The following is a 23,584-nucleotide window of genomic DNA, read 5'->3' as shown; positions in this document are numbered from 1 at the left end:
GCTGATGTTGTCGCTGCTTTTTTTCCTGTATTCAACAAAATACTCAACAAGGTTTCTACTATAACAAAGTAACTACAAGGTATGCACTGTAAAATTTATGTTTTTATATTTTATACCAGCTTTGTTTTTGAGATAACTCTCCTTGGTGCAAGTCGTGGACCACGAGAGTGTGGGACTGAGCATTAAAGCGTGAGAGCTGGCAATCCCGCTTACAAAGATCACAATTGTCATGACACAGCCTTGTTCACCCGTCTTCCCTGTCCTCTCCAACTCTCTCTCAGCCCCTTGTCCTGGTATGCCCTCCCTCTCTCCGTCATGCCACTGTCCCTGTGGAGCGACTCATGCATGGATACAATGTGCTCCACTGTGCTCTCTGAAATCTAGCATTACTGTTCACACGCGATCCGCACTGAGCAGTGATATGCACCCCCCTTTCCCATTTTTTTCCTTTCCTCCATCTTTCGTCCCTTTTTAATTTTTTTTTCAAGACTGAGCTGCTCTACTTTTAGTAATATTGAAACTTCTCACCATATGCAACTTTTACACCAACAAATAAAAAGGAAATCCTTTGAAATTACATCCACCCTCTGTTGCACTTTTTTTGTATTAAGTTACTAAAATGGCTTTGTGGTAATAAAGAAATTTAACGCTATTCACAGATGCACATTTAAACTCCTCTGTCCTGAAAGCTTAATTAGACAAATATGCAGTATCTGTTGTGATAATGAAAATGAACAACACATTTTATATGATGACACAGTACCGGTCAACAGCCTGCCAGTCATACCACAATCACATAGAAGCCAACCTGATCTTCTTTAACTGTTTCAGAAGAAACAAAAAAGGCTGAACCTTTCATGTAATTGAAGGTAAAATCACTGTGGTCTTAAAGGAATTAGTCAAATGTATTTATTCATTAAATAGAATTTTATGAATTCCAGCATTAAACACTATATGCAAATATAGCCATATGCAATTTAGCACTATAGTGTGAGTCCTTCCTGTCCTCTATCCATCTGCAATTGTTTCCATGTGGTCAGCCTCAGGAATCTCTCCTGGATATTCAGAGCATGCCACTGCCACAGTAGGAATATGATACCTGACTTTCTTTCTCCATCTCCCTCCTGTTTTTTTTCTCCTCTGAGTCTAAGTGACGAAAATATTCCCTTCCTCTTTTTCTTTTTTTATATCACTGACTTTCTGCATCGCCTCCGTCAAAGCACGCTATCTACTCCCCTGTGTGAAGTGGCCTTCACTGTCGATCAAGCTGCTTCTAAAGTAAGGAGAAGACCTGAAAGTGTGTTTGCGTTTATGTGTGACAGTTAGTGTATGTACATATGCATTGAATACCTTAAGGAATGCCTGGTTGTGTGTGTGTGTGGAAGATCTCCAGTGTCATTCAGTGACAGTGCTCTAAGCTGCAAATTAATTTGTTAAGCTGCTCTCTCCCTCTCTCTCTCTCCCTCTCTCTCTCTCCCTTTCTCTCTCTCTCTCTCTACATTGCTTGCTCCATCGTTTCGTTTTCATTCACCCACTCTCTCACTCACTGTCTCTCCGCTCGGTTCGACAGATCGTTTTCATAACCACTTTTCTGAGGTCACAGCCTCGTCTGCAGTAGTCACGCAACCCCTCGCCTGCTCAGTCAGCTTTACATGCACATATGCACATACACACACACACACACACAATGACACACACAAGCACTCACTCATACCACAGCAATACTACACCACACAAAACCCTGTCTTAAAGAGACAGTGCGCGACTCTTTTCCCAGCAGCCACAACATGCTTACAGACTCCGCTTTTAAAGGGTCAGCATGTCTATTTTTGGCTCTCTGTGCTCAAAGCATTCCAATGCTGCTGGCAACACATGTGCAACCTGTGGATGCAGAGTGAGGGAGCAACACCAGATAAAGCTGATTCCTCATCACTTTTAACTATTTAATACTTTCTTTAGGATATTTTTATGTCTGCAAAAACACATACAGTGGATTTACAGTGATCCCAAAAGAGGAAGACATCACATTTTCTCCTGATCCCTAATCTTCTTCTTACGATGCCTGTGTGTGTGTGTGTGTGTGTGTGTAACACGGCGATTGGCAATGGCTGAATTCTTCCACTGTCCGGAACACACAGCATCACATTGTCCTCTCCTGACCAGGCCTATCCTAACACCCCCCCTTCCTCTTGTTCCTGTCTCTTTTCCTTCTCCCAACACCTCTCTATCCTCTCACCACCCTTCTACCACCAGGATAGCCCGAGGAGGAAAATGCAGTAACTGAAGATGACAGGGAGCTAAGAGGAAGAGGCAGTGGGCAGAGAAAAAGTGGGATGCCAGTGGTCTGAGGACTGAGACACAAAAAGACCATTCAAGTTGCTGGTCCTGTAAAATACTTTCCAATTCCTACAAAGCTCTAGTTTGTTGGACTTCTTCTATGCACCGTATGACAGATGTGTCTGAAATCTGACACTAGTATAAAATGACTTAAGTTGAAAAGATGCCAACAGAAAAAAAAACATTACCTGCATTCTGGCTGCTTGTTCCAACATATTTCAGGTTTCAGTACACACCTTCGAACTACGACTAGATTGAGGTGTTTCCCCAAGTGTTCATTAAGATGAATGCGCTTGTTTTTTCAAGCCTAAAGATTAATGCCAGTCATGTCAGTTGAATTGGCACAAACAGTCCATTCAACATCTTCATTGCCAAGGCCTGCTTGTCGATTGCAGTCATCCTTGCCTGTTATTGGATCCCATGTTGTTGCGATTAACAGTGACTGATTTATTGATACAGTGATCTACTGATTGTTGGCTGTTTATGACCATAACTGTGGCAGATTTACCAAAATGATTCAAAAACAATGGGTGACTGGCTTTTAGAATGACTAAGGAAACACCATCTCAAATAATATGTTTGATTGAGGCTGCTGGAGTTAAACCAATAAAAGTGGGACAGCACTAATATTGGTTTAAACTCTGATCCTGCACAGGAATGTTTTAGGTGTATTTTTAAGTAACCTTAAATAATGAAGAATGAAATGCCCCTCACTTTGGAGGCACCGGCTGGTTTGGTATCGATGGTTAGCCAGTTAGCAGTAGGTTTGAAGCTTACATTTGTGTTCCTTGAGTTTCTCACATTTCCCTAAATGTATGCTCATGTATTTTTAATTTTAGAGAAGGTTCAAAAAGAAACCAAAAGTTTTACACTTTATACACATATCATATCTCTTTTACTGCAGCCCCGCACACAATTCAAAACCAGTTTGAGAAATCCAAAGCTTGCAACTGTGCTTATGTCTGGAAAATCACTCATCTCCACTTTTAAAGGTTCATTTGTTGCACAGAAGGGTACTACAAAGTCCAAATGTGTAGATTTACTATATGCTTGGACACACAAACCTGGTTGATTTCATGCATTATTACCTGTGCCCAAGCTGTTTAATCACAGTTGACGTTTGGACATGTATTCTGCACAGAGTGGACAATAATTCTTTATACACAGGAATGAGATTTTCCAGCTCATCAAACCTCAGTTTGTGTTTTTTGTCATGACATCACCAGCAGGGGAGGGGAGGCCACAAAACAGGCTCAATATGGCCTGGAAATTGACTGAGAGTTTGGCCGGGGAGAGGTTGCATGAGAAGGAGAAGGACTTGAAGTAGCGGGGAGGAGCGGCTTGCCAAGAGAAAAGGATCAGGCCTGAAGGCTTTTGGCAGGTGTTTTGTTTCTGCTATCCATCCAGCTGCTGACTAAAAACATGGGATGTGTTACATGAGGATCTATCAGCTGTACAGACAGGCTGTAACCTCTGTAATCTTCTGCTTCTACTAATTTCCTCAGAATGACATTAAATTATTCTTTCCAGTAAGTCTTATTACAGAAAGTTGGACATGATCTTGTGTCTGTGTCACTTTAAGAGCCTAGATTGAGGTGCAATTTCAGCCTGAGAATCTTTGCCATAGATACAGCCGACCCGAAACAAATCTTCAAACGACTTAATGAACAGCTTGAACAGTAGTAATATTACCATTTAGAGTTAAGCACCCTACAAAAGCTTCAAAACATTTGACTGAAGAGTGAACAAAAAGAAAAAGAGTCAAACATTTGCAGTATTTCAACAAAATGACTGAGATCCGATTTCTGGAATATCTGAATCATAATTGTCCACCACAGCAGCTTTGGTCTCATCAGCGACCACGTGGTTCTGCCAATTAGGTCAAGCCTCTGAGTTTTCTACATGAGTTGGTCCATCTGACATTTTAATAAAGATGCTTCTCCAATGATGGATGAATGCAGACTTGGCATTGTGATGGCCAAATGAATTATGCAATAGGCTTTCTCTCTTCTCTTTCTATTTAATGTGTCCCTTCTCCCTTGCAGGCCACATCCACTTCATGTTAAAAAATAATCAGGGCAGAATAACATGAATGTAGTGGTAAAGCAAAGTAAGAAAAATAAAGAATTAGCAGCATGTATAAAGGTTAAAAAAAAAAGTGAGTTGAGAGAGAGAGTAGGAGGTAGGTTAAACCCATGTCAGTATGGAGTTGAGTTGAGGTTGTCCAGGCTTCAAGGCCAAGGAGTGGTGCCACCACTCGAGAGGAAGAATTAAATCGAAGATTAACCGGCTCAGAGATGGCAAAACAAATTCTGGGGAAAAAACCCACACTGAATACAATGAAAAAGAAAGTGATTGATAATGAAAGACGTGGTTGAATGGTAAAAGAAGAGCATGAATGATGTAACAAGAATTTTTAAACCATGAGAGAAAAGGTGACCACTGTGCAAGTGGAAAAAGGGGATCATAGTCAATTTGACAGCTGCTCCCACAAATCCAGGAGCTGGGGAAAAAAAACTCATACGGTCACAATATCCACACCTCTCACTGACTCAACTGCATCCATCAGTCAAACTGATGTCATTAATATTGATATTCCTGTACCCAGTCCTTCACAGAGGAAAGGTAAGAAAATTATAGGAGGCAAGAGGAAACAGCGAGTAGAAACACCAGGTCAAGAGTCCCCAGAAGAACTTTTCTTGTTTGTTTCGCCCCTCAGATTTGTCAGGCTTCAGTTCTGATCACTCTTGATATGACTTATACGTGACTCCTTATCTATAGATGTACAGGCAGGATTGTCGGAGGAGAAGGGATGCCATAACGTGTAAAAATACCATTCAACATAAGCAATGATAATGGACCAGATTTATGTGTCAGATGTTACAATGAGCCCTAGGAAACCCAGTGAAAGTGATTGAGATGAGCAGTTGGTGAAATTTAGTTTTTCCTCTCCTTGTGAATAAAGAAATTCAATGCTTGACTTATTAAGTCAATAAATGTATTAGTGGTGGTTCCTATGAGATTTCCCATGTGATTAAAGCTATAAAGTACTGAGGTCAGAGTCAGCTGACTGTCACCTTTAGCTCTCTTCAGACTGTCTGGAGGGATCCAATCACAAGTGGACAGCATGCACGGGTATTTACGGTAATTTATTTGTGGCCATCGCCACATTAGCCACCACGTTATTTTTTTCGAAATGAGTAAGATCTTATTTTACTGTAGAGCATTGATTCACTGAATTCCTCCTGAATATTCTTTATTGATTCACAACAATATCATCATTAAACTCAAGGGAGAACACCCTTTGCATTTATTCAGTTCAGCGTTTTTTGTGGCTAATTCTCTTCAGTTGTTTTCCACCAGAAGCTACAAATAACTCTATGGTTTAAGCCGACATGAAAGACAAAGGATTCAAATATGAACAGATGGTATAGATGAGCTGTTAGCCTTTAAAGAGATCCAACAGCAGCACCAGCTCAAGAGAGACACGCTGACAGATGCATCGAAACAATCAGTTTTTGCTGCTTCTGTGTGTGCATGAGAGTGGGTATTTATAAAGCTATCACCACATTATCATGCCTGAGACATGTGAGTGGGTGCGGCATCTTCATCCTTAACTTGTTTAGGACATATTGAGGTCATTTTCCCCGGGTTTACACAACATTGCGTGAGAAGGGAAGGGTATCCGGTGGATCCAATTGCCCTCTGTGAGGGCGGCAGCGCCTCCATGAATGTGGCCTTTGAGTGGCGAGAGGCCAGTAGACATGCAGACAGCCTGTACTTACTGTATCTGGGAAATAGGCCTGATGCGACTTCAAACAGCCACAATGATGTTATTATGGTGCCCCCCCTTCTTCTCATCCTCCCCCAAGCCTGTTTCTCTCTCTCTCTCTCTCGTTCTCTTTCTGAGAACTCGTTGCTCATGAGTCACAAGGAAGGAGTCTCTAGTGATCTGTTGTTTACCCTCAATTTTAGTCATGGTAGGGCTTTGACCAATCATTGCTTCAATTTCACTTTAAATCGGCAAAGATGTTTTATTTTGTTATCGTCCCCTTTAAGACAGATTTATGATGATCCAAAAGCTAGAATTAAAAGTTTATTTTCTCTTTTCTTGCAGAAAGGGCTTTTAGCTGGAATGACTGCGTCCATGGAGCAATAAGCAAAGGACTAATATAACTTTTGAAACGATAACATTACACAGACTCTGCTCTATACTCTGTGCAAAAAAAGCACTTCACACTCCCTCAGTCTGAACTGGGTTATCCATATCTTTAAGCCAAGATTTGCAGGTTCTTTTCTGCAAAAAAAATCAAATAAGGCCTCCTGGCAAACATTTGACAGGCAATAATGTGTGAGAGGTAGCAAAGTTCAACATCATTTTAAGCAAACCCAAAGTTTCTACAATGTGATGGTATGGCACAGAAAGAATATATGTGAAAACAACTTCTTTTGAACTGGTATCAAACAGGTAAAATGATGCAGGTGGCAGGCAGCAATGGACGACAAGTGGATGTGACTCACCTTTGATTTTGGAGCTATATTTACACAAGGTTTCAACGTTAGTGAAAACTGTCACTTCTACATCTTTTCAGTGTGAGAAAGCTGCTGGGCTAACTTTTCTGAACAACTTGGTTACGTTTAGGAAAGACAGATTTTATCACACAAAATTAAATATGTAAAAACACAGTTTTTACGTAAACAGTGATTCTGTTTAAAGTATGTGCTTTACAGTTCAAGGGCTTGAGCTTGAAAAGTTTTGTATTCCAGGCTGTACAGTCACTGCACAATCATGCCAGCACTCCACTGAATTTCCCCATTTTATCGCCCTGTACTCAAGCTAATTGTAAAAAGCCTGTGCACGTGTGAATCTGAAGACGCAGACAGGGAAAGCACTGCAGGCCATTATAGCTCAAAAAGCGCTGCATCAGAAAATCAATTGTGATTGAAAAATTATGGGAGTGGTGTATGAAAAATAAACATGGGTGGAAGTGACAGATGACACTGTATGAAAACAAGGATTAGACTGTCAGCGCTGTGACTGGATAAATGTGGATATATGTGTGAGTGTGTGTGCGTGCGCAAGTGTGTGTGATGCATTTTTAAAACATTTGCAATTTGATGATGAAAACAAACCCTGGCACATTAGCATGGAGAATTTCCCGGCTCCGCACGCAAACTTAGAGCAGGGGAGGGCCCCAGTGTGTGTGTGTGTGTGTGTGTGTGTTGCTGTGGGTGAAGCCGGCAGCTGTTTAAATTCGGTCTAACAGTGCTCTCTCTGCAACATGCCAATTTAAACACGATCCTCAGGGACAGAAACAGAGTCTGACACTTCTCTTCACCACCTCTTTCTGTCATTTTCTCTCCATGTCCTTGTTTTCCCTCTTCCTTATCCTCTCCCTCTTGTTTACCCTTTTTCTTATTGTTCATATATTGGTATATCTCTTGTGTTGCTTATGAGCTGACATCAAATGTGACTTCAAGTCCACGATATAAGCCATATAGCTCACTTATCTGGCAGGGAAGCAGCAGTAGTACCCGATATGATGATCTGACTCCAACTCTTTGCTCCCTGTCATATATCATCTTTAAGAGGTCACAACATTGCACCTGATGAATAAGTCATCAGCTGCTAAGTCGCTGGAAGGTCCAGAGGTTTCATGATGCCTGTGGCTCTTTATAATGAAAAACACAAAGAAACCTCTGTAACAGCTCATCCATGATCTTTGACGACAGAATAAAATTCTGTGGTGACAAAAAGGTCATATTTAAGTAGAAAACGTTTTATTTGCAATTTGAAATATCTGAAATAGGCTACTGTGACAGTTTAAGTAAAGACAGTGGTAGAGTAGAAAGTAGAAATGGACATGAAATCAGGTAAACAAAAACTGTGTCCAAAGTTCAGGGGCTGCTTCCTTTAGCTCTATGACCACCACTGCCAACTTAAAGGCAGAAAAAAAGTCCCTCCTTCATTCCGAGTTAGTACCTTATACAAAGGCATTACCGCCTTGAACAAGCTGGTGTAGTGTATATGAGGAAGAACATCATGAGCACAAAACCACAACTCAACTCAAGAAAGGACAGGAACTTTTAAAAATAGCTTTCTTCTCCTTTATTATTCACTCGCTACATATTTTACTGTTTTCTTTTTTGTGCAACTCAAAAAGCCTCAGAGAGCTTTTACCATGAACTCCCCCCAGTGGGTCTGTAATGCTGGTGGTGTTCGTGAAACCTCCAGTGGGGGCAAATGATCCAGTATGGAGACAAACACATGCACTCATGTCCGCACACGCGCACACACATGCCTCCAGTAAAATTCAATGGTTTCAATGCATAAATAAAGGAAACACTTTAAAATGAGTGTCTTGAGTGTTTAAGCCAACATTTATGTGTGTGTGTGTGTGCGTGGACAGTTGTGCGTGGACGGTTGCAAAATCGTCAAAACTCAGTAGAGTTTTTCTGATTGACTTTAACAATGTGATGAAATCTGAAACCAGGTTTACACAACAGGGATTCAAGATGAAATCCCTCGCCCCTGCTCATCATTTTTTTACAGTGCACACACACACATACACACGCACAACCAAAATAAATTCCAGTAAGCATTAGGGCCCCGTTGTCGCTCTGTTTACTGTTGAACACTTAAGATACATGTATACCTTCCTTTCTCCTGGCTAACAACTAACGCCTGGGGGGCTGAGGGACTGAGCCAAGCCCAAGTCACGCAACTCCCTCTCCCTCTCTCTCTCCTTCTCCCTGTTTGTCGGGCCCCTGTTCCCACACACACACTCTCCATCCTGACTGCCTTCATACCTGGCTGCCTGGCTTGAGACATTTGCCCCTGCAGAGCTGTCCCTCTTTAACAATGTGCCTGGACGCTGTCGGATCAGAGACTGTGCTGCTGTTTACTGATGTTCACCTTCACTTTGTTTCTCATTGCAGAGCCCGAGTGAATGTGTTTCTTGTGTGTTTGTGTGTGTTTGTGTGTGTGCAAAAGGGATGATTGTCTTTACCTACTGCCTCACTCGCTGTACCCTCTGCTTACGTCTCTTCCCACCCTAAAAATATTTTGTCAGGCTCACTCATTCGATGATAATTCAGCAGAGAGCAGGAGTTCACTCAGAGTTCAGGCTGCTCTGGATGCACCCAGCGCAGCAAAGGCCTGCCAGCTAATAAAATAAAAACCTCGCAAAACCCTTTTCAAAAAAAACCCTTGAATCACATTTTCAAGTCCCCTTTAATTAGCTCTTGTTATTAATTGGCCCGTTCTGACTGAAACGCACGCTTTTTACAGCAACAGTATTGGATTTAATATGAGAGAACTTATGTTCGGTGAATTTACACTTTGTTTGGCCAACCTCATCTAGGATTAAAAAAACAGAACCCAGGACATGATCTCAGGAACTATTTTTACACAGGCAGGTTACGTGCTCCTGTTTTCCCATATCAAATGCTGATGAAAGGGGACCTCATCTGGCTGATGGTAGTTAGTGTATCGAGCTGTATCGGGTCAGATGCCACCTTTGGTTAGTGATCTTTCCAACCGCATGGAAACATATCGATTTACATCAGAGAACAACAGCAGGGTCCGGGCCCGGCCACTGTAGTACACCGTAGCATGCTTCAATTAAGTTAAATGGAGGTGACAGGCAAAACAAACGGTCTGAAGTACAGTGTACCAGTTGTATACAGACACGACCTAATGTGCACGTGGTGATCATGCCATGCCTGTAACCTTGTTGAAAAAACAACATGGTCCAAATTGTTACCAGTGATATTGCTTACAAAGAGCATACACTCCAGTTCCTCGCCTTCATTCCATCACTCAGGTATCTGTACATTTAGAGCACCTTTCTGTTTAAAGTGTAAGTGTCCAGACTCATGATGCATTCAGCTGAGGTTATAGACTGTTTCCTAAATGGAAAAAAAAGTCCTACAAAATGTGGATAGACAGCTGTGGCAGTTTCTTAGATTTAGTTGGTTTCTTCCCCTCACACCCACTTTACTGGTTAGTGGTTTTACTTGGTAAGACGTTGGCCAGTATCGTGCCAGAGAAACAGTGTCACAGAGTTCATTCATCAGCCGCTATGAATAGCGGCTCCATTCGCTTGGTTTAGCCATCAACAGATCGCATTACTGACACCGCTGAGCTTTTTATGCTGGTGGCCATGTTAAATTGGTTGTGCAGTAGCTAATAGGGCCTGGGTGTTCACAGAGAGGAAACTGGTGGCCATTTGAGCCAGGATGACGGCCAGTGTTCTCAGGAGTGAATCTATGTCATACCATCAGTCAGTTGATTGTGGTTTGTGTCTAAGCCATGCAAAAAGGACAAGGGTCTTAGAGGTATGCAAATAGGGCAAGTTTGCCAATAAGAACGATTCCACTTATTTCTATTTACATTGTCGTACAATTTCAAAACAATTTATGGGACTTCTTCTTCGTTGCATTCTTGTACTATTGCTCAATGAATTCAGTTTTCTCAAATTTGCTGATTCCACAACAATTGTTTGAAAAAAAACTCAGGAAGCCATTTCTGTGCAGAAGAGCCTCCAGCACACCACAACAAATGAAGAAATTACTGTAATTACCCTAATGAGTTATCAAATGGGTTTTCAACATGTGGCTTTGGGCAGGAATAAATCTGTAAGCTATAGTGCATGTTTACATGGAGATAAACAAAGTCTATTTGTTTGTTGTGTGTATGTGTGTGTGGGGGGGTGAATATAAATTGGAAATGTGAAATTATTTAATCTCAGCCAAAAGGGGTGTAGTTTGGGGTTCAGCATGGTTAGAGTGGCGTGCTTGTAAAAATAGCACACTGCAAAGCAAAGCAGAACAAATATTTGTAATAAGAAATATGTCTGCCAAGAACATTATCGTTCAATAACTGTAGGTTAAAACAGACTCGACATCAGAGAGGGATGTGCTATTTCTAATTGAAATGACAAAATATGTAAAACAACAGCTGGGATTTGTCAGCAAGTTTGTAGCATCACTGCGTGCTTTAACTGCTTCCATAATATAATCATCATCTTAATCTCCAGGGGATTCAGTGCTTGTTGCTTCCCTCCTCGTCCCACTGTGCTTCCCCTGCTCAGGCAGAGCAGCGTGCTAGGCGGTAGCCATGACAATAATTACACAAGACAGCTTCCAACAATAGTGTTGGGCCAACAAAGGCTTCTGCTCCCTCTGCATGAGTCCTGGCTGTCTATTCACACTCACTCAAACTCAAACACACACTCTACCCGTCTGTTCACACACACACACTTGCACACAAACACACCTCCCATTGCCGCGCAGCCGCCACTAGCTGTTACAGTTAGCGTCTAAGGGGGCCCCCCTCGGCACTGATTTGAGTAATTCACTTATGGCCTTTTGTGATCCCAGGGGGCTCCACTGGCCCCCCAGGCCAACAGAGTCCAACTCCACTCAAGCGAGTTCAGTGTCTGTGGCACGAGAGGCCAGGCAGGGACAAAGCCAGTGTCATGCCTTTGATTCAAGCAACTAATGAGTTAGCTGTGAGGATCCTAAATGCATACGGCGGCTTCTCCATTCACAGTACTCGACACATACAAGGGATTAGCATGGCTGGCCTGTCGCGCTAGTTAACAGCTATTGTGTGGATGATTATTGCAGAGGGGGCAAACACACATGCTAGAGGGTGGGAGAGTGAGCCGACATGCAACTAATGCACAATTTAGCATGGAATCATAGGGCTGGTAATAGTTGGCTGCAACCAAGGAAATATAACATTTCAAGTGAAAATATGCATGGAGCTAATACTACTTAGGAAACATTTTTTAAGCATGGTCACATGCTAAATAGTTGCACAAAGTATTTTCTGTGGCTTAAAGTCAAGAAAAAAACATCCAAGTATCCATATCACTGTTGACAATCTTCTGTCTTCAGGAAAGGAAAGGAATGATAAAACCCTGAGCACTGGCATTAAGTTTGTCATAACAGTTAGAAAACATGACCATTTACCCTGGAATCATATAAATCTGCCATGCATCCACCTTTGTGTGTAGAGCTTGTAGCACGAAATCACAGACATTGCATGTGGAGGAAAAGAGGAAGGAGAAAAGCCTGAGCACTGGCATTTAGCTTGATCACGCACTCTCCATGTAACACATGGAGACGAGAGGTGATTTTCTTTCAAAGAGGTCAGCGAAACAAACAGAAGGGCAGAACCCCATCGAGAGGAAGAAGGGGGGGGGGGGGGGCAGAAATGTCACGGTCAAACTGTGTTTAAGAAGAAAGAAAAAAGAGAGTTAATAAGGTGACAGAAATGGTGTGACAGGGTGAGACTGTGAGTCCATTTCACAATGAAAAGCACATTTGCTTAAGCACACACCAACACTAATCTGGATGATGCTTTAGATCAAAACACAAAACTAAAGTTTTATAAGGGTAATATGATGTGTCTCATATGAAGAACCTTATAGGAAGACTAAGAACCATGGTAGCTACACTGGGATGTCCTTGGAATGGACTGCAGGACCGCAAACCAAAGACTGCTCTAAGATGGACACCAACTAGAAAACACAAACCCAAAGCAGCATGTCGGTGAACTGTGATGGCAGAGCTGAATGAGACAGGTCTCACACAGGGAGAGGCCCAACACAAAGCCCAGGATGGGTCCAGATGGAGGCAGATCATCCATGCCATATGATCAAAGGATGAAGAGGACTAATAAATTATAAAATAATTAGTGATGTGTGTTGCATCACCACAACTGACGAAATACATGAAAATATCTAATGTCAGTCTGTCTGCTCAGTCTGTGACATTAAACATTATTCGTAGCGTTACCTTTTTATTGCGTTTCAAAAGTCTAGTAAGAGCTAAGGGTAAACAGGGGATTTCGTGCCACCAACAGAAGTGCAGCTCTGACCAGTTGGCTTATATCTGTCTGCAGGCTTGTTGTGACATATGACATTTAACTGATATGATGGGCTGATGGGTGGAATTCCTTGCATCCCTCGGGCTTGCATGCACTGTGTGCTGGGAGGCCTCAAATGTGCAATCGTCAGGCGTGAATGAAGCATCTAGAAATCAGCGTGTGAACATTGATTCACAGCTCGTCGAGTTGATACTAATTACCCGTGATGTTTAACTGATTCCAAGTGATTCCTAGTCCCTTCTGTGACTGGGTCAAACAACAGGGGCGCATGAAAAGGTCTAAGGGTTTGACCTTCGCTACGTTTGAGTGTTCTCTTCAAAAAAGGTTTAGACAGATGTAACAAATGGGTTAATGAGGTGTGCAGCCAAGTACCTGGGAGCCTATGATAGTAGATTCCTTCAGCCATCAATTATCTATACTTATCCTTTGAGGGTTGCGAGGGAGCTGGACCCAATCCTCGCTGACATACAGAGACAAACAACCATTCACACTCTCATTCACACAATTTTAATTCTCCAATTAACCTAACCCTTTTCTGCGTGTCTTTGGCAGGAAGCCAGAGTACTTAGAGAAAACCCATGCTGCCACGGGAAGATCATGCAAACTCCACACAAAAATATGGGATTCAAACCTGGAATGTTCTTGCTATTAGGTGACAGTGCTAACCACTGTATCACCATGCTGCCCACTCGGTTCCTTCAAACAACCCAAATTATCCTGATTCTCAAAAGCCTAATAGAAGCTGCACCTGACCACAGCTGTGCTTTGAGGTAACTGCTTATGTCCGCATGCTAACACTGAGCAAACAAAGAAAGATTGATGAGTTTGGGGAGACGACAAACATACATGTGTAATAGCAAGTGCTTCAATGAGTCATAGACAAAGTGAACAAGCTGCTTATTCAATCACACTTTGAATATGAATGTGAAGAATGTGTGGGGTGTAGTGTATGGTTCACCTTAAATTCCAATAGCTCAGACATTTTACTTATAGACTTTAAAATTCAAAACAACAACAAAGTGACCATGTCTTGACCTTTCTGTTGCTAAGCCTTGTCACTTCATTTATAGTCTGTGCATGTTGTTGATTTATCTTGGCCTCTGCCCTAGCATCTCGTCTGCATTTGGGTTGCTGAGTTTAGGGAAGGAAAAAGTCCAGGGTCACCAAGAGTTTAGTAAACACAAAGACCATCTATAATCTGACCTGAGCACATTTTCACCCCTGAGCAAAGACCCCATTCAGGAACAGCTATCACACTACAGCACTTCCCTCTTTGGGAAATTAAATGGTCTGCACTTGTGTTGACTCGATTGGATACAGATTTGACATGAAAAAGATTGACCCACATATAGTGGTGAAAAGGGGGCTTAAATCCATGAAATTATCTTAAATTTGTAGATGTGAGAATTAGGACCTAGACTGATGGTTTTGTCTTGTTCTCCCCTTCCTCTATTGGTTACAAAATCACCTCCTGTCTGTCGGCTGACGTCACAAGTGGTATATGCGTGGTGCGGGTCTGCCTGTGGCCTTTCTCTTCCTCTTTTTCTATAGCTCACCCAGTATTTAGAAATAGACAGACAGCAAACATCCTGAATGTGGCTCATACTCATTCAGAGATTAGCAGATGAAGACCTGCACATTGATGGCTGCTGTATGGATTTTGTATAGCAGAGCGACTATCAGCATGTCAGGTTATCAAACTTGGAGGAGATGGGTACACTTGCACTCGAATCTCTCATCATATCTGTGTGTGTCTATATATGTGTGTTACCATCCCCTGTCAACACCCCGACTGGTCTGACAGCTAAGAGGGAAGGTGGGGCAATAATTGAGGACTTCTAGACACACATACACACGCACGCACACACACGCACGCACACAGGCACGCAGGCACGCACGCATGCACACACACAGTTATAAATAAACCTCGCTGTGATGTGGATATACTTACACGAGAGGCATTTATATTTGGGCATGAGATTTGTTATGGTGGTAATTTTAGGGGTTGTTTTGATATATTGCAAGACACTGGCAAATTTCAGAGCAGATCATTTACTAAAAGCCAAGCGGTACTGCACTGAATTCATCTAGATGGTTTGTGTGTCCATTCACAAAGAAAACAATGTGAATGTTTACCTCTGCAAAGGTTTTAGAACATTTTAGGTAGCAAAATAAAAAGAGTTTTCATGTTAATTATTATTATTAGTCATTCTGGTTAGATTAACCAGAATGACACTTCAGGCTGGAAATAATTATATTGCAACATATCAACTTTAGATACATTATATAGATAGATGCAGACATGTAATACTCCACATATGCAGCGCACAAACTAATTCGACCCAACTAACAGTGGTGTCACTGATAAAAATCCACACGAAAACGATAGAACAGAAACAGCTGGAAGAATGCAAATCAGCTTCTGCACAATTAAACATGAATATATTTTGATCATGTTTGATGATAGCTGGGTTAAACTAATAAATACAGGAATATTGATAACTATAACTGGTGTTAGTGAGATAATCCCACTTGCCTGGCAAGTAATTTTACATTCTCTTGAAATGATCAGCAATAAGGAAACAAGTGTTCGAACAGCTGTGAGAACAAGAAAACTGAAAAAAATTGAAAAGAGTTCAGAAGTTTAAGTGGGCTTCTTGTAAAATGTGACAACTATGGATTATTTTAATCGATTGAGGTGATAAATACCACTGAAGGTTGATGCTGGTCACAGATCATAAAAATAATCCTCTGTAAGCTTTTTTTTCAGTGTTGCTATTGTTGTAAAACTTGACTGAAATCCACCAATCATCTTTAATTGAACTTTCCTCTGTCATGTCCCTGTACTTTGAGCAGATGCTTTGAAAAGAAGCAGGAGAAGAAGGAAAACTATATGAATTAAATGTATAAATAGTTAATGAAAACATGCAAACAAGAGGTTAAAAGATAGACAAAACCAAGTCAATGAGCAGGTGGTACGCAAGAGGTGGTGGAGCAAACACTTCTAATATCTGATCCTAAGAGTGAAGATGACGACAGCGAGAGAGTGGAGAAAGACAGTCATGGTGCAATGAGAAATACATATGGATTAAAGATGTACCTCATCTTGCAAAGATATGACCACCTTACACACAAACAAGACCCACAAAAAGAAACTAACTATATTGACATACAAATCATGCCAGCAACTACTTTTAATGCATTACCGTAAATTACATCAACTGATATCAAGCCCATGGCAGAGCACTATAACAGCCTTATTTATAGGATGACAGGCAGCACATTAGGGAGGACAGTCTGTCCTTTATTACATGGTCCCCAGGATCTAGCTCTTAAAACTCCCATCTGATTCTCATCACAAGCTCTGCTGACTTCTCATCTTGTTAGAGCCAATCTCAATTCATATTAGTCCAACAGGCATCAGAGCTATGGATGAGGGGGAAAGGAGGACAGAAAGAAAGGAAACTTAGAAAGGATTAAGACACAAAAAATGCATGACAGATTTAGTCTCGGGACAGCAGCAACAACACCCTGTCAGTATAATAACACAAATGAATTACAAATTCCTTATAAAATGTGTTTTTAATAACCTCATCCTCTCTAAAAAAAAAATATGGTTGTAACCTAATTAAAGGTTCTCAACAAAGCCAAATTCTAGTTTGAATAATGAGATTTTTTAAAACGCAGTGAAACACGATCACTCAAAACTGACTTTAAAAACACGTACATCACCGGAGGAGAAATAAAGGCAATCGGGGCAGAAAGACAAAGGAGGGATAGTTAATCCTCAGGGTAAATATTTAACAAGCACAGCAATTACAGTGAGGGCAGAGAACTAACATGGAGGGAAAGAGAATTACAGCCTGCTGACTGTCAACACACATGTCCTCATGGACCTACATGGCTTGGGCATCTGACTAAAAATGCTAAAAATATTGATATGCTGACCTAAAAAAAGAAATTTAATAAAAAAGATTGGACTAACAGTTCCAAACAGCCTGTAAGCTATGAAATGATGGCTTTTTATTATTAGTATTGTTTTTTGTAGGACTGTTACCCTCTGGACTTGTGGTCCGTTCTGCAAGCTTCATCTGTGCCATGGATTACCTAAATGTAATTCACATGTATTTCTATTGTGTCCAGATAATTTGCAGCAGAAGCACTGAAAAAAGAAGAAGCAGTGTCTACTACTTTTACGTTTTAAGTCTGCATGTGTTTATGAATTAATAATTTAATATTTTGTTCATAATTGGGCACTAATGCCTACTGTTCTGCTCAGTAGGCATAAGGAGTATGATGTTGTATGATGATTAAGTGAATCTGTATGTTTGCTCTTTATAAACACACGCACACAAATAGCAGAAGGGATATATTTGCATGTAATGAATATAGGTGCACAACGTTTACTGTGCTCCACCCATGGGCAGTCACGCAACACAGAGAGGGGGAAACTCAGGTGCTTCCTAAACCACCTGCCACTCTCTTAACCCTCTCACACACTGTACACGAGATACCGATAAGTCAATAAACCAGAGTCTTAAAAGGACAAGGCAGGTGATACAACCCAACCCGAAGCCAAATCCTGTACTCACTTAATCACAACTAACTGAATTGGACATCAGTCATGACTCAGTAACAACTCCACACAGTCCCCCCAGTGGACAAACAGAAGAACTGCATCAGATACAAGCAGACAAATCTTCATTCTTCCTCTGAGAAACTGTTTATAAAGGCAAATGACACCTTCAAGTTGCAGTTTTTCATGGTTTCATGTCATGCTGTCCGAGCATTACTCACTGAAAAGTCACCAAAAAAAAAAGAAGAAAAGGAAGAAGATTGTGACTGTTGCTACAAACCACAGGATGGATGTGTTGCTCATCTTAGATTTATTAGGAAATGCTCTGGCTACACTTTTAAAGGTTTAAATACCAGTGGGGGAAACTAATTGAGAGAGTCAGTGAGTGGACCGAAGCGAGATGCATACAGAACCAAATCCCCCCCTCATGTTCCACTCTAATTAATCCCATTAGTGTAGCATCAAAAGACAGCTAAGCTGGTCACTTCTGCCACCGATAACAAGGCATCCAGCAGAGGCCGAGCGATCAAATACAAGCTTTGGCATCAATGCATGATAACAGAGTGGAAGATCCTGAAATATTTACAGACAAACGTGGCATTTACTTTACTGTTCTGACTACAACTTTGAGGAGAGCCATTAACACTTCCAAACAATATACAAGCAATATCACATCTCTCTCTCTTCCAACAGCTTCTACACACCTTTCAACACTTTTATCAGTTTCACACACACGCCTGAACTGTCTTCATTTTCCAGCTCTTCACTTTTCTGCTCTGACACCCGTCATCACTCTTCCCTGAGGCGGTGGTTGCAGTCTTTTCTCTCTATCTCTCTCTTTCCCAATCTCCCTATCTCACTGTGCGTGAGCCATTATCCAGGAAAGGCACCTTTAATAAGTCCGATTAGCACCTGTACTGCATCTTTGCGTGATGGCTAAGCTAAATGAGCATTTGTGGGTACAATAACTGAGTGTTATGTGAGTGTATGTGTGTGTTTGTGTGTGCGTGTGTGTGTGTGTGTGCCTAAAGTTGCATGACTCCAGCCAAACAGGATGCCAGTTGTTGAGTGCCATGCCAAACCGAGGGCAGCGGATGATGGAGATTAACGGTACTGTAAGGATCAGGAGAAGATAAGGTAGAAGAGGAGAGCCACGGAGATGCAGCTGCAAAATGCTCACAGCTGGCTAGAGAACCATCAAAAAAAAAAAATTCACCAAGAAAACAGGTTTACATAAGGAATTTCTTCCTGAAGGCAGTGAAGTTCCTCACATGCCCCCCTTCCCCCCCTCGACCTCAACTTTATCCTGCACATTTTCCAACAAGCCAGGGATGGAGGCAGGATGCTCATTTTCTTGAGCCATCACATCCAGCTGTCCAGTGGCCGCCGTGTTGATAAAGCAGCCACTAAGGCCACCAGCAACTTAATACGTTCACAAGATGCCCATGAATATTTGAAGGGGATTGTGGAGAATAAGGAGGGAGGCGTTCAGTGCATGGTGGGAGCGTGGGAAAACAAGTGTGTTTCCTCTGTGTACCCCTTAATTACATGTGACTGAAAGACATATAATACTTCATATGTGCTGCCACTGAGGTTTTCTTCAAATCATCTTAACAAAACTTCAATTATAAACCAAAGACAGGAAGCTTCACAAAAACACAACATCAGTTACACCATAAAACGAGAAGAGAGATTTGCGCTGTTTAATCTTTATATTATCTCTTGCTTTGAATCAGAGTCAGTTCATGACACAGAGCTCAGAGGATTTCTTTACTTAAATTCACAGGTTATTCCCAGATTCTAAGAGATGACCAGAATGTAACAGGCCACTATTATCAGTCCTCTTCCTCTTATTGTAAATTGCATTTTAAATGGATTTATAGGTCACACGCTATTGACAAATATTTGACAGAACATGAGTTGACCATCACACATACACCAGCCTGAATGAAAAAGGGTTTGATTGATAGAGTATGGTGGAAGCAAGATTAAACATCTTTAAAGTGACTATTTCTGTGTCAATATGATACAGGTGTTTTTTTCAACTGAAACCAGGATAAAACTCCCTATAAGGCTGTTACTATACTAATCATAGTAGAAACTTGAATATGTAATGTTATCAGTGTTTCCTTACATCAATTTACATAGTTTAATTGGTTTCCATGGCCAGGCAGCATATTCAAATTCCTTGTATCATATCTTCTATATATATCAACGATAAACTATTTTACTGTATGCCAGTTTCCAGACACTGATATTCTATTATCAACAACATATCAGTCAAACTTGTATCAACTCAAAGCCAAACACTTTCACATGCACAGATAAACCAGACACTCAAACCCCTACCCCTGCTCCCCCTACCTTGGAAGAAACTTTTGACGCGGAGGTAGGAAACTGCGAGGCGCAGCACAGACAGCTTGTCCAGCTTGGAGATGACATCCGGGGGAAACGGCAGCAGGCTGGCCAGCCGGTCCAGCTCGGCATTCAGCCTGTCCCGGTGCCGCTTGGACGGGTTGGTTTTCTCGTTGCTCGAGGACGGCTTCCTGAGGATGAGACGGACAGGAAGGGAGAGAGAGAAAGAGAGGGGTTCAGAGGGCACTAGGGAATGTGTGTGTGTGTGTGTGTGTGTGTGTGTGTCTGTGTGTGTGTGTTAATCATTAGTCACACCTTAAAATAAGCTGCAAATTATTATGGTTTTAGCTATATGGTGGAGAACCACCTCAACAAGAAGTAAGAAGAAGAAAAGTTGTTTGACTTCACTTGTTGGAGTTATTCTTCTGTTAACGGGAACATTGGTACATGACACAGGCCTTTTCATTAAGCTTACACAGTCTCCTTGCTATCATCAGTGATATATAAACAGTGGCCGAGACCCTGTATTTATGTGTCTTCAATTAAATCTTCCAAAAACTCTCTGTATATTTCACTCTTTGTACATGTTAAGTTCATTCAGTTTTATTCATTCATTTTATAGTTGTTCGTCATTGTTGGGAAACAAACTACAAGACTGATGAGGTACGGTAACCTCCCCACCTTGCCGGCAAGAGACACATTACCAAATAAACCACACAAGTCCTCCTTTCTTTAAACTGCAATTCCTTTTGACTCAGCTTTCCCCAATACATCATGCACCACGCTGTGTTTCCTTCAATCATCTTTTCTTGTTTCTTCACGAGACAAAACAAAAAATCAAGTGTTTTCAAGTCCTTGTAAAATATCTTTCCAGGTGCATGTGAATCTTAACGTTTCTGTAAAATATCTGTATTTAATCATACCCATTGTGGCTATCTCAGTCTTCTCAGTGATCCCTGATGTGCAGATATTGCACATACACGGTACTGTCCCTCTCAGTGCCACAGAGGACGTCAAAGCGTCCTTGGACACAGAGTTGTGTGTGTATTTTAATATGGAGTACACAGCTTTACCAGCAGAACTCAACATGATCCACATATGTAATGGTCAGCTCTGATTTCCGCAGCTGGACGTTTCTGTCTATCTCCACAGAGACGGAAAACTTTTACATGAATGCATGCACTTTCTTTCATGACCCAACTAATAATCCCATTTTTACGCTTATTATTATGAAAAAATATCGAAGGGAATAAATGTGAAGTTTGATCAGATCATAAATTTACTTCACTTGTAAGTTAAACAAATATGCACAGAGAACTGAAAAAAACTTGAATCCATAATTAAACAAGGAAACATCAGTGAATGGCACTGAATTATAATTCACAGTCCTACAACGTCCAGTGACATAAGAAGCAAACTAGAATTTCAAATGCATGTTTCAGTCGACATACAATAGTGATTTGATGTGGCAAACATTTCCTTTCAGATCAGCAGCGAAGGCGGTGCAAAACATGAAAACTTTATAAATGCCACAGGCCTTGTTAAATTACCACTTCCCTCTTCAAAATCTTATATAACCTACATTCACTATTCATGGCATCAGCTGACAAGTTTGTCCAAAAAAAAGTAGACCTCAATTTACCCACCAGTCACCCCCATTTCTACCTATTTGAATATAAATCTTTAAAAGTAAACCAAGGTGGGTGGTAAGTTGCTTATATTTAATTAACTTTAAAATAAATGGGATATTAATAATAATATATTTACAGATGCTGTGATTATTAATTTTAGATCTGAAAACCTGTTATTCAGTTCAGCATTTCATTCAATACCAACTAGAGCTCACGCCTTTGTCATCTAGTCTTTAAAAAAGCAAATCATTAGGTTGACACTTGTGTTTTCCCTGCAGGTGAAATGATTAGAAAAAGTGCAACAACAAAATGTGCATCCCTACAAACCACACAAAACTGATGTGACAAAAATAAAAACCCATTAAAGCATCAGCTCCTTAACTGTTTTTGGATGGGCTTCCTCCTCTTTCTGCCCGCGTACATGCAGTCTCCCGGAGGGATCATGGTCATGCGCTCCGTGGAGGTAACAGGTGCGCTGCGGAGGAGACAGAGGGGACGTTAAGTTCACGTGTAAAAGCCATGAGCACTGAAACAAGTCCACACACGTTGTCGAACATTAAAAGTCACACATTGAGGTTAAATATGCAGTTAGCTCTGGCATCTTTAAAATGAATTTTAAATAACCCTAATTAAGTAAAAGATCAAAACAAATCAACAAAATATCAAGAGTTGAGAATGGTGTCTTAAATAATTTACACATTTAGATTAAAGAATAACACACTGGTGCAACTTCTATTTAACATCTATAAGAGTGGAAAAGACACGCTGGACCCGTAATGAAAAAGCAATGAAATAGTTTGCAATAAAAAAAGAGAAATAAACTCCACTAACCCAATATCAGTGTGGATGTCAGTTAATTCCAGTATAGTGTTGTTGGCCGCTGAGCCACATTCACTTTAAGTAGAAAAAAAGGAGAGATGCGTCTCCCACAGGGTGCACCGGCTCGGTAATGCCAAATGATGATAAATCCAAGGGAAATCAAATAAAAGCGCAGAGGTCCTGTGTGCTCCGCTCCGAGCTGATGTTTTCATCAGCTGCAGTCTGCTCGGGGCAGATGTTGGCTGATGCTTTATACCCAATTGAGTCGCCTTCACTTCCTCGCGTTTCAGGTGGCGGATTCCTCTGAATGACATGTCGAGCTCTTCGCACGCAACTCCCTGCCTCACAAACACAACAGCGACACACACACACATACACACGAGGCTTATGCTGCATTCAGGAGCCCCCTGTAAATGAGAGACACAGACATTTTGAGGGGAGCTTGCCCTAATCTGAGAAAAAGACACACACCATGCTCGTGTGAAATAACACATTCATGCAGGCTTCAGTTTTCTAAGAGCTAGTTTTAGCAGCAATATGATTTTTCCGTCTTGAGCTTAAAGGTCCGGTGTGTGAGATTTGGGTGAAAGGGATCAATAGGCAGAAACTGAATATAAAAAAATACTAGTGATGTTTTCACTAGTGTGTTTTATCTGAATTATACAAATTGCTATTTCCTTTACTCTAGAATGTGCCCTTTATATTTAAATACTTTATAATTAAATCGGGAATGGGTCCCCTCTACGGACGCTGCCATGTTTTTTACAGTAGCCAAGACTGGACAAACTAAGCACCTTATGAGTTTTTATGATAACTAAAGTCTCCCACAGGTTCTCTTTCATGTTTGGAAGGAGAGGGTGATGTGAGGGGTATTCAGGTGCAACATGACACTTCACCACTAGATGTCACTAAATTCTACACACTGAACCTTTAACACGGTCAGCTGTCCAATTCACAAACTGCATT

At 41.2% G+C, this 23,584-nt stretch overlaps 1 protein-coding gene across 1 annotated transcript in view; it reads right to left on the bottom strand.

The window, feature by feature from the left end:
* The window catches only part of ahrra (aryl-hydrocarbon receptor repressor a), a 62,786-nt gene extending 39,815 nt beyond the window's left edge, over positions 1-22,971 (bottom strand). The window contains exons 1-3 of the mRNA XM_020087389.2: positions 22,631-22,971; positions 22,182-22,274; positions 20,178-20,359 (exon numbers count right to left, since the gene is read on the bottom strand). Coding sequence (XP_019942948.2) covers positions 20,178-20,359; positions 22,182-22,249 — 250 coding nt within the window. The 5' untranslated portion in view covers positions 22,250-22,274; positions 22,631-22,971. The remainder of the gene's footprint in view (positions 1-20,177; positions 20,360-22,181; positions 22,275-22,630) is intronic.
* Positions 22,972-23,584: the final 613 nt, after the last annotated feature.

This window comes from Paralichthys olivaceus, chromosome 17, assembly GCF_024713975.1.
Source record: "Paralichthys olivaceus isolate ysfri-2021 chromosome 17, ASM2471397v2, whole genome shotgun sequence".
Taxonomy (NCBI): domain Eukaryota; kingdom Metazoa; phylum Chordata; class Actinopteri; order Pleuronectiformes; family Paralichthyidae; genus Paralichthys; species Paralichthys olivaceus.
The sequence above is the reverse complement of the archived record's forward strand: the minus strand, read 5'-3'. Positions and strand labels throughout refer to the sequence as shown.